We start from the raw sequence: 13,118 nt of genomic DNA on the forward strand, positions 1-13,118 counted from the left end.
CCCTCAGGACAGGCACGGGGCCCCGTTTGGTTCACATAGACTTAAAGCAGGAAAACAACGTCCTTCCCATGCCCCACCCCTGGGCTCTCAGCACCCCAGCCGGCATCCCCGAGCCCCCCTCACACCCCAGCCTCCCCTCCCTCAATGCCCCCCCCCCCCCGCCACCATCCCCACAGCTCTTCTGACAGTGTCAGCGGGAAGCTTGCCCCCCTGTCCTTCATCCTCGGCTCCTGCCGCCCTTGGCCCCTGAGCCTCCCGTGGCCCCGGCCCCACCCCTCCTTCAACCTGCTCCCATCCCCTGAGCTGTGTCCCCCCTGCATTCTCCCGAGACCCCTCTACCAGACGTGCCCCTCCTCTGGGCCGTCTCCCTTGGGCCCCATACCCGCCCTGTGGGTCCATGGTGGGAAGCTGCACCCACGTGGTTAGTTAGTTACACCCATGGGTTGTCTCCTGACGCCACACGGAGCCCAGGGTCCAGGCTCGACGCAGGGAGGACACTGAATGACAGGCACCCTATTTCACCCAGCGCTCCCCGGTGAGAAGGGTGGGAGGACCCCCACAGAACCACGTGCAGTAACACCCCTCCTCCTGCTCTGTCCACAGACGGTCCAGCCTGGTCATCACCACCAAGATCTTCTGGGGAGGAAAGTAGGTGACGCTCCCGCGGCAGGTCCAGTGGCCCCAGCCCGGAGCCCAGCCCACTCCCCTGGCTGAGGAGGCTCCTGGGAGGCGGGGGGAGGGCAGAAGCCAGGCCCTTGCCGCTCCCTGTCCCCTGGTGCCGATATGGGAGGCCTGGCTTTGGTGCCACCGTCTGCCCTGGCGCCCTTCCCTATGAAGGGAGGTCAAGTTCCCGAAAAGCGGCTTCAGCCGAGTCTGTCTTTTATTCAAACCTTGTTTAGTTTTTATGTTCACACTCGTGGATTTGTTCTTTTTTTCTGATCACCAAGGTAGCGTTCTAAAAATCCTGGGAAACAGACAATTGGTGAACTGACCAAACCCCAACCTTTCCTGGGCCTTAGCACCCCTCCCGGCCTCCGGGAGTCTCCCGTATTCTCTCTCGGGGGCTGGCAATTACAAATGTGGTTCAGTCTTTAAAATACACGTTTATTGATTTCAGAGAGGAAGGGAGAGGGAGAGAGAGAGAGAAACATCAGTGATGGGAGAGAATCATTGATCGGCTGCCTCCTGCACGCTCCCCACTGGGGATCGAGCCTGCAACCCGGACATGTGCCCTGACTGGGATATGGTTCATTCTTAATCTTTAAAAAAATCCACGCCAAGCAGAAGAACAGATTGAAAAACAGGAACCCCCCTCCCCACGGCCACCCCCTCCCCAGGACAGCCAGGAGCAGCCTGGGTCCCCCTCCCCCCACACCCCCGCCACGCCTGGGGGAGCGCCCCGCTGGCCTCCTGGTTTCCACCCCGAAGTGACGCCTGCTGACCTACCTTTTTGCCCAACATTTGCATCATCAACACCCCAAACCGCCGTCACCCTCACGCACTATGGGCCTGTTTTTCAGAGCGGAGACCGAGAGGGGCCTCTCCCGGAAGCACATCATAGAAGGTGAGGGGCCCTGAGCCCAGGGTCCTCCCTGGGTGCAAAACGGAGGGTGCACACCCACCCCTCCCCATAAGCACAGCCTCGGGCCTGGGGACACCCGCTCCTCCGTGTCCTGAGGGAGGGCAGGGGTGTGGGCAGGGTGGGGCCTGTGTCGCCCTGGGAGGGACGGTGTGGCCTCTGGGCAGGACAAAGACAGGCCTGGCTTTCCATTCAGTGCTGATCGGGAGTCACTTCCCCAGGCCTCTGACGCGGCTCAGGGAGAGCACCGCCCCTGGGGGCCCCGGGAATGGGGAGCACCCAGACAAGGGTGGATGTCAGACCCGCCCGAGGGGCTCAGCGCCCGGAGCACAGGGCCGGGTCAGCCAGCGCCACCCTCTTCCACTGCATTTTCCGTGTCTCCTGCCTTTTCTGTCCTCCTCATGTTCATCCACTAACAGATGACTGGGGGGCCTGGCCACCGCTGCCCCAGCCCAGCACCCACTCCAGCTCTGCTCTGACCCCGCCGGGTGCAGGGTCACGACTGGTGCGCCTCAGACGCCCTCGACCTTGGGTGCGGTGGGCGCCACACGTGCTGCCCCTCCCTCCCTGTCACCCCACGGGCCACGGGAGACCCGGGACGGTCCCCCCACATCCCAGCGCAGGACATTGGCCTCCTCCCCTGGCCTCCACGGCCCCCAACTGCCCGCCTCTCCCTTCCACCTCTGGCTCGGGCGGCGGCCCCGGCAATCTGTGACGACGGTGACCCTCCCTCCCACTCCTCCCAGGTCTGAAGGCCTCCCTGGAGCGGCTGCAGCTCGAGTATGTGGACGTGGTGTTTGCCAACCGCCCGGACCCTAACACACCCATGGAAGGTGGGTTCTCCGTCGGCTGGCCCGGAGGTCCTACCCTGAGGCTTGAGGGCCTCGGCACAGGCCCCCGGGCACCCAGGCCAGCGGGGAGGGGACGCCAGGCCTTTGGGGTGGAGAGAGCGGGCAGGGAGGCCTGATCTCAGCCCCAGACTCCCCCCACCCCCCAGCCGGGGGCACCGGGCACACCTGGGTCCATGCCTGATCCACCGGGTCCCCGTCCGGGGTTTGGGGCTGTGGCACGCTCTCCCCTCCCGGCTGTTAAGAGTTTGCAGCTCAGTGGGGTCACAAGATGACGGCTCGTTGCAACTGCTCCTCCTTTCCATCACCTTCCCTGAGGCCTCCCTCTTGCGCTCGGCTCCTTCGAGGAGAAAAGACATGCAGGCTTCGCAGAGCGGTTTTAGTTTCTTAGGCGCTTAATTATTCTCTCGCCTCCCGCGGCCACCCCTCCCACCTCCCTCAGCCTCCCGCTTCAGACTGCTCTCATGTGCTTTCCTGCTTCGGGGACTTGGAACGTTAGGTCGTGTTCAGTTATTTTTCCTTCATTTGTTGACATATGTGTGTATATATGTACACCGTGTCTGCACGCGTGGGGTTTATAACGCGAATTCTGCGGAAGTGATTTGTGCCTCCCTCCCGCGCCCTCTGTCATTCCGCGCCTCCCGTGTTCCCACAGCTGTCGACTCTGGTCTCTAAATCTTTCTTTTATCACCAGGGGACCCATTTAGTTCCTCCAAGTCCAGGACATTCATCATAGAAGGTACCCAGTACCCTCGCCGGCCATTGACCTGTGTCTGAGCTGCATTTTATGAGGCAGTGGTTTTATTTACACGACTCTCTCCCCCAGGACAAACTCCTCCATAAAATGCATAAGGGAAACTCAGTGCCCGACACCCACCGGCCGCTGTCCTTCATTCTCCCGCCCTCTGTGCATGCCCCGCCCCCCGCCTGGCGCTGCTGAGGTCCTGGGGCGGCCGCGGGCCCCGCCTGAGCGGGTGATGCTGCGATCAGGGCCTAAAACCTTGGCGCTGGGTGGGCCGGGGCAGGGCTGGGGGAGGCCAGATTCCCACCGGAACAAACACATCGGGGATCCCAGAGTGTGTGGCCCCCACACGTCTTCTCTTTTCCGTAATTCATGTTTGCTAAGCTCCTGCCCCAACCAGAAGCCATGAACCCCATGCGAGCTGCGCCCACAGCGCCTGGCTCCTCCGTGAGCATCCTGGCGGGCATGGTGCTCGTATCCCTGGGAGGGCTGGCCACCTGCCACTTACCCCTTCCTGTGTGGCCTGACTCCGCACTGGAATGGAACATTGTCCCCCTGGAAGAACCCCCTCATGAGCTGGGAAACTCGAGACCCGGGCAGCCTCTGGTCCCAGGACCCCACACCACGGCAGGCCACAGCCTCCCGGGGACCTGGGCTGAGTTCCACGGTGGCAGGGCTCCTGCCTGCCAACTGGCACTGCCACCTGACCCCTCCCATGTATTATTTGTGACACGGCAGGAGATGCCAGGGGTCTTGGCAGCAGCTGCAAGGATTTGTTCGGCAGCATTAAATATTGAGGCGCAGGACAGGCCCCTCGCTGTCCCTGTGTCTGGGGCACTGACATCACTCTTGGGCAGAGGGCAGAGCGCCATGGTCCGTGTGAGAGCACCATGGTCCCGGGTGTGGGCTCCATGCCCGCCTGCCACCGCCTGGGACCCTCCGGGAACCCAGCAGCCTGGGCCCAGGGCACCCGCCGTCAGGGCCGCCCCGGTCTCTGGGGCTACCGCGTGGCCGTGACCGCAGGCTCGGCGGCCTGCCCTCTGCATGGAAGGGCCCTGCATCGCGCGGCCCCTCGTCAGGAGGGAGCGGCCGGGAGCCAGGCTGGGACGGGGCGCCTGGGCTTCCTCTGCAGCATGTGGGCCTGCGCCGTGGCTGAGAGGAAGGGGCGCTCGCGCTGCATGGCTGCAGGTCCCCCGAGAGTGTTTCTAAAGAGCCCGACGGGGCGCCAGGCCGGCACGGGGCTCAGGGCGCGGGTGTGGGACCCTCAAGCCCCTCCAACCGACACTGTTGTTCTCCACATCGACCGGTGTCAGCAAAAGGGCGGCCCATGGGGGTCCGGGCTCCCCGCCAGCCAGCTCCCCTCCCTGGGACGGGAGGGAGGACGGGGCTCGGCCTGCAGGTGTGGACGCCCCGGTGTGAGTTTTGAGGGGGTCTCCACGCCCACGGAGACGGCCACCCCAGGAGCCCAGCCACCGCCGCCTTCTCCTGAAAGGGGCCCTCGGCCAGTGGCCCGTGTCTCGCTCGGTTTTAGAAACACTGTTTGTCGGCTCCACTTCCCACGCTGCCCGGACTTGCAAGCACTGTATGGGGCCTGGGAGGCATCTGGGGAGCGGCCTCCCCCCGCGACGCTGAGACGTTAGAACTGAGAAATGTGAGGCCGGGTTCTGTTTCAAAACGACAGCATCCCCACGAGCTGAGGCAGCCCCGGAAGGAGAGCGGCAGGTTTCACCTCCCAGGGCCTCTCCTGAGGAGCCGGGGCGGGGGGGCGGGGGGCGGGGGGTCTCCCCGTTTAAAGGCAAGGCCGGTCTCCGCGGCTGAGGTCCTAGGACACGGGATTCCCACCGCCGGGTCTTCGGTAGAGACCTTGACGTCTCGCTGCAGCCTCGGGCCTCCCCAGGAGGGTCCCCCAGACCCCATGGCGCCAGGAGCAGAAGCCACCCTGTGCCGGGGACACGCTCCAGCCTGGGAGGGGGCTGGCGTGCGAAGCGGGGGCCTGGCCCAGATGGGCTGCCCCTGTCTCCTCTAGCTCTTCTGGGCCACCCAGGGCCCTGCGCCCTCTGTCCCTGCAGATGCCACGGTCCCTTCGCCCTCCAATTCTGCAGCTCCCAGGGGGAGTGGGAAGAGCCCGGAGCAGCCGCCCAGAAACAGGCCAGCACTGCGTTTCCCTCTGCTGCCTCCTGCCAGTCTGGCTGTGACCTTAATCCCTACCTGGCTCTGCCTGGGGGTCGGTCCCTGGTCCCTCCTGGGACTAGAGAGCCTCTCGAGACTGGCATCACATCCTTCGATCTCCCCCCACAACCCTTCTAACCTGACACAGAAGCACCCAGGCCACCCACCACCCGTCTCTCAAAGACCCCATAAGGCCTGTACCTACCGGGGGAAGTCATTTTCAAGACCAATTGCTTGGCCCTGGCCGGTGTGGCTCAGCGGATAGAGTGTCCACCTATGGACAGAAGGGTCCCGGGTTGGATTCTGGTCAAGGGCACATACCTTGGTTGCAGGCTCCTCCCCAGCCCGGGCCCTGGTCAGGGCGCGTGCAGGAGGCAACCAATCGATGTGTTTCTCTCGCATCGATGTTTCTGTCTTTCCCTCTCTTCCACTCTCTCTAAGAATCAATGGAAAAATATCCTTGGGTGAGGATTTAAAAAAAAAAAAAAAGACCAATTGCTTGGAACAGGTCCACTTTTTTCTGTCGCCCCGGATCCCCGCACCCCGACCTGGGAGCCAGGAAGTACAGAGCTTGCAAGACGTCTCTGCAGCACCCTGCCCTGCTCCCGGCGCGCCTGTGTTTGCAGAATGTCCCCCGCTGGGCCCCGGGCCCCGCCACCCCCCAACCTGCAGCTCCCCCTTCTCTCCTGACAGAGACCGTGCGCGCCATGACCCACGTCATCAACCAGGGGATGGCCATGTACTGGGGCACGTCGCGCTGGAGCTCCATGGAGATCATGGTACGGTGGCCTCCGGGGTGCGTGCACGCGTGGGCTCCTGCCCGCCCTGCGGAGGGAGGTCCCAGTCCTGGGCTCCGGCAGGTTCCGGGCTGTGGGTCCAATGGCACAGGTGCTGTGACGTGCGGGGGTCATGGCTGCCGGCCTTGCGGGGGGTCTTGGTCTCAGCTCGGGGTCGGGGTGGGACTGACCTGGGTTAAGATGGGCTCACTCCCCTGTGGCGCAGGACTGCGAGGAGGGCCTCCAGGAGGCTGTTCTGGGGGGGACCTGAGAGCAGGTGCGAAGCTCTTGGCAGAGGCCTGCAGCCCCGCGGACAGCTGCTCGGGCCTGGGCACCGAGCTCTCGGCGCCAAGGAGCCACCAGCATCCTCTGGAGCCACCAGCGCCTTCTCCCCATTTCACAGACGGGAGAACTGAGTCTCCCAGGCTGGCACGCAGGGCTTCCCCGGGGTCTGTCTGCGGACATCAGCCCTGGCTCACCACAGTCTGGTCTGCGGGGTTGAGGCCTTAAGCTCCAAGTTCCAGAAATGGGCAGATGCGGCCACTCACCCTCCTGACCGAGCATTTTTTGCCCGTGCCACCCCCCCGGGTCCAGGGCCCTGGAGTGACCACCAAAGCAGTAGCCCCGGCAGGCAGCCCTGATGTGCCCCTGGGCCAGGCGCTGTCCGAGGGCGGCCAACACCGCTGCTCATTTGACCCTCAGGACAGATGGGGAAACTGAGGCCCAGGCGGTGAGCCCGGCCCCAGGCCACGTGGCCAGGAATGCCAGAAGCCAAGCCCCTCAGTCCCTTCAGCCACCCCTTTCCCACCGCAGGGCCGGACCTAACAGGTGCCCAGGATCGCTGAGAGGGGGAGGGGCAGGGGCAGGTGGCGGTCCTTCCCTGGGAGGCCCGTGCGTCCTCCCTGCTGCCCGGCGGCCCCGCACCCGGTGCTGGGCAGGGCCCAACGTGCCTTCTGCGCCCTCAGGAAGCCTACTCGGTGGCCCGGCAGTTCAACCTGATCCCGCCCATCTGCGAGCAGGCGGAGTACCACATGTTCCAGCGCGAGAAGGTGGAGGTGCAGCTGCCGGAGCTCTTCCACAAGATCGGTGGGCGCCCCGCCCTGCACCCCTCCCCAGTCCCCGCCCCTGCACCGCCCTGCCCCGCCCTCCCCCAGTCCCCGCCCCGGCACCGCCCTGCACCCCTCCCCCAGTCCCCGCCCCCCCTGCCCCGCCCTCCCCCAGTCCCCGCCTCTGCCCCGCCCTGCACCCCTCCCCAGTCCCCGCCCCTGCCCCGCCCTCCCCCAGTCCCCGCCTCTGCCCCGCCCTGCACCCCTCCCCAGTCCCCGCCCCCGTGCACCGCCCTCCCCCAGTCCCCGCCCCCCCTGCACCGCCCTGCACTTCACACACGCGCGCGCTCGCACGCACGTGTGCGCGCGCACACACACACACACACACACACACACACACACACACACCGCCGCCCTCACCCCACCTGGGGGCCCAGGGCATGACCTCTCCTGGCTTTCCTCCTGCAGGAGTGGGTGCCATGACCTGGTCCCCTCTGGCCTGCGGCATCGTTTCTGGAAAGTATGACAGCGGCATCCCGCCCTATTCCAGAGCCTCCTTGAAGGTCAGGAGGGGTTGGGACAGGGAGGGGAGGGCCAGGGATGGGCATTTAGTAGAGGTGAGGCCTCGGGCCGACAGCCTCGGTGCTGGGCACCCTTCCCTGGGCCCCTGCCCGCAGGTGGTTCAGGCCGTGGGAACCTGGGGCCCTGGCTGGCCAGAGCCGGGCCCAGAAGAGCTGCCCACCCCATGGGCACGCCCTGGTGAAGAGGTGCCTTCACTCCCCTGCACTCCCTCAACACCCTCCTTGGTTCCACATTCACAACCTGGGCTGGGTCCACATGTGCCTTTGGGATGCTACCCCCCCATGCACACACATGCACACACCTGATCTGGGCTGAGCTCAGGGCCCGGCTGCACAGCTTCTTCAGTTGTCACTCAGAGGTGAGTCCCGCACGCACACCTCCAGACAGGGGACTCCAGGAGGGTGTCCAGAGTGCAGAGAAAGGTCTGCCCAGGCCAGGGCAGGTCCAGCCCCAGAACCCCAAGCCCCAGGTTCAAAGGCAGAGGGCCTGCCCTACTCACTCCTCCCCAACCCACTGCAAGGCCAGGGGGCCCTGCAAGGCACTGCGCCCCAGGGAGTGGGGCCAGGGAGACCGCACCCCTCAGTGCCGGACCAAAGACCGCAGCACCTCCCGGATGCCGGCCTCCTGGGAGAAGGGAGGTCAGCGGGCCCCTCCTGTCCTGGGTCACGGGCCCCCCTCAGCCCCCCAGAGACAGCGGGCTTCCAAGTGCAGTGGTCCCACGCTTCCAAAGGCCAGGAGGGGCCCTACCCTGGCTTCAGTCCTCAGCCCTCTGCACACACGTCCAGGTGACCTGCCCTCACCTGTGGTCTGTTCTTCCCCTCCCCAACCAGGGCTACCAGTGGCTGAAGGACAAGATCCTGAGTGAGGAGGGCCGGCGCCAGCAGGCCAAGCTGAAGGAGCTGCAGGCCATCGCTGAGCGCCTGGGCTGCACCCTCCCGCAGCTGGCCATAGGTAACAGCGGGGGGAGGTGTGGCCATAGGTAACAGCGGGGGGAGTTGTGGCCATAGGTAACAGCGGGGGGAGGTGTGGCCATAGGTAACAGCGGGGACAGATGTGGCCATAGGTAACAGCCGGGGGAGGTGTGGCCATAGGTAACAGCGGGGGCAGATGTGGCCATAGGTAACAGCAGGGACAGGTGTGGCCATAGGTAACAGAGGGGGAGTTGTGGCCATAGGTAACAGCTGGGGCAGGTGTGGCCATAGGTAACAGCGGGGGCAGGTGTGGCCATAGGTAACAGCAGGGGAGGCGTGGCCATAGGTAACAGCTGGGGGAGGCGTGGCCATAGGTAATAGGCTGGGGCTTGGGGCCAATTGGAAGGTGTCAGGAGTTCCTTACGCCTGGGCCGGCCCTTTATGAGCCAGCCATGGATAGTGGGGGCCCCACATTCGTGGGGAGAAGGTGGGTCCCTGAGCACTTGGGCCACCTCTCCGCCTGGGGCAGCCTGTGCCAGGTCTCCCCCAGCCCCCACCAGCACTGCTGAGCGCTGGACTTGCTAGGTCCCTCCCGGCCCGCAGACTCAGGGGCTGGTGTCTCCTGCCCGGGGAGGGGAGGGCAGACCGGAAAGGGCACCCGCGGTGGGTGCCTCCTCACCTCTGTCTCGCCGCCCCCAGCCTGGTGCCTGAGGAATGAGGGCGTCAGCTCTGTGCTCCTGGGCGCGTCCAGTGCAGACCAGCTGATGGAGAACATTGGAGCAATACAGGTGAGCGGCCCCGTCGGTCATCTGCCCAGCAGGTATTCGCGGAGCCTCTGCTACGTGCCAGGCACTGTGCTAGGCACGTGGGCTCCGTCAGCGAACCCCCGAAGAGCCTGCTCTGGAAGAGCCGGTGTTCTAGCCCGAGAGACAGCAGGCACTGAAGTGGAGAAGTAGGGGGTGAGAGTGGGTGTCAGATGAGCGCTGTGAGGGGGAATAAGCCGGTATGAGGGCGGGTGTCTGGGCGAGGCAGAGCCATGGGCCCAGGGTGAAGGGGCTATCAGCGTGGGCTCGGGGAGACAGTGGCCTGTGAGCAGAGGCCCCCAGGTGAGGCGTGGCCATGCACATCCTCAGGAAAGAAGGGGCCAGGCAGCAGGGCAGCTGCTGGTGGCCAGGGCTGGCGAAGGCCCAAGAGCAGGGCAGGAGTGGGGGGCGGAGGCAGGAGTGGGGGGCGGAGGCAGGAGTGGGGGGCGGAGGCAGGAGTGGGGGGCGGAGGCAGCAGTGAGGGGTGATTAAGCTGCCGTGGGAGCCCTGTGGTCCCAGGAGAGTAGGGGCACGGTCTGACTTTGGTCTTAAAAGTGACCCCTCCTCTCTCTGGCTGCTGAGTGCAGGGAAGACTGGGGAGCAAGGAGATGTGGTGGAGGAGATGGGGAGCCATCTGGATGTTGGAAGGTGGGCCGGCAGAACTGGCCCACAAACTGGATGTGAGGGGGAGCGAGTCAGAGACGCCCCTGGGTTTGGCACAAGGAAGGGTGAGGTGGGGAAGGCTGGGAAGGCGGCTTGGGGTGTGGTGATCAGGGGTCTGGCCCCGGAGGCCGCACTGTATGCCTCCCAGAAGGTTCTGGAGTACGCTGGCCTTTGAGGGGCAATGTATGCCCTAGGGCAGACTTCCTCTCTGCCCCGAACCTTCTGGAATAGACAGCAGTGTGGCCCATCTGCCTCCGCTGGAGCTGGACGCCCTGAGGGCCCCGCGGCCGCCTCCCCCACAGGCGCCTGGCAGGACCCCGACCTGCTCTTGTCCTGGCCCACAGGTCCTCCCCAAGCTGTCGTCCTCCATCGTCCACGAGATCGACAGCATCTTGGGCAACAAGCCCTACAGCAAGAAGGACTACCGGTCCTAGGGGCCCGCTGGCCGGACACTCCCTCCCCGCCCAGTCTGTTCGCTGCCCCTTGCTTCCGCTTTTCTGAAGCCAAGTCACGAATGTGGTTCGCATCACAAAGAAAACCCTCCAAGGTGTCCCAGGGAACAAAGAAGCCGCTGCGACACACCACCCACTGCTCCGGGGACCCTCGTCCTGCCGGGACGGCCCGGTCAGGTGTCCCCCCACAGGCTGGGCCTCCCCGGAGCCTCCGCAAGCCCAGGCCAGGCTGGACCGGGGCCGAGAACCTCTGGTGTTGGCGGCGGGGAGGACCCCGGGCCTGGTCCTCCTGGGGCCCCTCCGCAGGGCCCTGGGCGCTGGCCTGGGCCTCCCCAGGGGGTCTCCCTCTGACCAAGGGCCCGACCTCAGCTGCTTCCCCACCCCTGCCCCAGGGGGTCTCTGAGGCGCCTTCTGTGCTGTCCCTTGACCCCACCTACTCCCTGGCTGGTAGGGGTCGGGACCCAGGGGGGTTGGCTCTGCAGTTTGGGGCCCACAAGAAGTTTGGGGTCTTATTTCAAGTTCATTGCCCTTGGCAGGGGCCCCACCTGCGCTCCCTGCCAGGTACCCAGGTCGCTGCCCTCTGTCCTTGCCCCGGAAGGCAGGCCCCGGGGCCGTGCGTGCCGAGCTGGACTGTGGCTGCTGAACCACGTGTGGAAGAGGACGCCCTGCTCTGCTGGGGGTCGGCCTCGGCGTCTGCAGAGCGGACAGGCTTGAGCCCTTCCCGGGGGCCCCGGGTCTTCTGTCTGCGCCCAGGGCGGGGGTCTTGTACCCCGAGCAGCAGCCCCCACCGTGGAGGAACGACCCCCGGAGGCTCTCCCTGAAGAGGTGCTCTGCGAGGCCTCGGATCAGGCGGGGTTGAGGTGCTCCGTCCTGGGGAGCTAAGTGTCACCCCTGGGCCCCCACACTCTGTGACAAGTGAGGGTGTCACTTCACACCACTCCCCAGCCTGGAGCAGGTTGGGGACAGGGACGAAGAGCCGGACACACAGGCTGTCAGCCCCTTGCAACCCCAGCCTGGGGCCAGAGGGGACGGGGGAGCAGAGGGGGGCCTGCAGCCAGGAGCCCCAGCCCCATGGTCCTGAGAAGTGCCCCAGCCTTTGCCGGCTATGTGGGGGGCAGGAGCTGGGCTCTACAGATGTGCCAGCTGCTCTGTGGGGGCCCTGTGTGCCAGCCCCCCAGGCACCCCACACCCTCCCGTCACCAGGAGGCCTGCACAGCGGTCCTGTGTGCAGAGCTGCCCCCCAAGGCCTCCTCCCGTCTCCCCCCTGCCATTCTCAGAGGCCTGCACCATCCTGGCTGGGCTGAGGCTGGGAAAGGGCTTTGAGAAAAGCCACAAAGGCAAGGGGCGTGGGGACAGCTCTCTCCACTCCTGACCTCTGTGCTGAGCCTGGAGTCTAGAACCTTCCCCTCCTCGTAGGCCTGGCCCTTGGGGTCTTTTCCAGCTCGTCCCCTACAAGCTTCATGTGTGGGTGTGGGGAGTGGGCAGCGCTGGTCCTGCTGAATGCCCAACCTGTGCCACTCCCCATCCTACGGGAGGGTGTCCTGCTCTGAGGGCGGGCCTGTGGGGGCATTCTGTCCAGGCCCACCCCTCCCCGGGCAAGTGGCTGGGCCTCCACACGCTGCCCCAGACCACCTGCTGACCACCCACCAACAGGGACCAGACTTGCCGGGGGCCAGAGGCGGGGCTTCTGCCCCACAGGCCACACCTGGGAGGCCGGCCCATTGGCCGCGTGTTGGGCAGCGGCGGGCGGGGCCCGGGCTGAGCTCCGCAGAGGCTGCAGGACCCAGCAGCCCCGGCCCAGCCTGGTTCTCAGTGGCCTCTGCTTCCTGGGGGACAGGCCCCCGACTCAGGAGGGAGCTGGAGTGGGGAGAGGAGGTCAGAGCCGGGAAAGGGATGAGCTGGGCAAGGTGGCCCCAGAGGGTGGCCCGGCCCCTGCACAGGGTGGGGCGCTGCCCCCCAGCCTTGCCCCCCGCCCCCCCCCGCCGGGAGTGCCCTACATGGGACTGGGCCAGGACAGGCTGGGGTCGGTTTTGCTTGTTGATGCCACACAGAGTCCTGCCTCCTCTTCACCCGCATCTGGTCAGAGCCGAGGGGCGGGCTCACTGGTCTTGCTTGTCTTGTAAATAACGCGCTTTTTCCTCCGGTTTTTTTTATGACTGTGGTTCCCCCGCTAATGCGCTCCCTCCGTAGGCGAGACCGCCATCCGCCTCGCTTCCCAATGACACGTATTTATGGAATGACCAATAAAACCCAAGCCCGTGGGTCCGCGGTCCCGCCTGCTGCTCCCCTCATTTCCGGGCTTGGGGGGCTTGGTCAGGGCTTGGCAGTAGGAGGGGGCAGGCTGCTACCATTCAGCAGACGGGGGGCCCCGAAGCCTGCAGCCAAGGGCGGGTTGGGAGAAATGGGCCCTGGAGAAGAGGCAGAGATTGGGGACCAAGACCCCCATCTCTCCTGAGTGATTCAGGAATGGGGGTGCCCCCACTGCCCCCATCACATGCTCTCTGGTTGCTGGGGGGCTCTGTGCCCTCTGGGAACACAGGTTGGGTC

At 65.6% G+C, this 13,118-nt stretch overlaps 1 protein-coding gene across 6 annotated transcripts in view; it reads left to right on the forward strand.

Moving 5' to 3' along the window:
- The window catches only part of KCNAB2 (potassium voltage-gated channel subfamily A regulatory beta subunit 2), a 62,694-nt gene extending 49,853 nt beyond the window's left edge, over positions 1-12,841 (forward strand). For all 6 annotated transcript variants that reach the window (XM_036347839.1, XM_036347841.1, XM_036347842.1 and 3 more), the window contains 9 exons: positions 604-648; positions 1,521-1,564; positions 2,326-2,412; positions 6,032-6,117; positions 7,080-7,200; positions 7,629-7,723; positions 8,573-8,693; positions 9,353-9,441; positions 10,464-12,841. In XM_036347839.1, coding sequence (XP_036203732.1) covers positions 604-648; positions 1,521-1,564; positions 2,326-2,412; positions 6,032-6,117; positions 7,080-7,200; positions 7,629-7,723; positions 8,573-8,693; positions 9,353-9,441; positions 10,464-10,553 — 778 coding nt within the window. In that variant the 3' untranslated portion in view covers positions 10,554-12,841. The remainder of the gene's footprint in view (positions 1-603; positions 649-1,520; positions 1,565-2,325; positions 2,413-6,031; positions 6,118-7,079; positions 7,201-7,628; positions 7,724-8,572; positions 8,694-9,352; positions 9,442-10,463) is intronic.
- Positions 12,842-13,118: the final 277 nt, after the last annotated feature.

Source organism: Myotis myotis, unplaced genomic scaffold (genome assembly GCF_014108235.1).
Source record: "Myotis myotis isolate mMyoMyo1 unplaced genomic scaffold, mMyoMyo1.p scaffold_m19_p_2, whole genome shotgun sequence".
NCBI lineage: Eukaryota > Metazoa > Chordata > Mammalia > Chiroptera > Vespertilionidae > Myotis > Myotis myotis.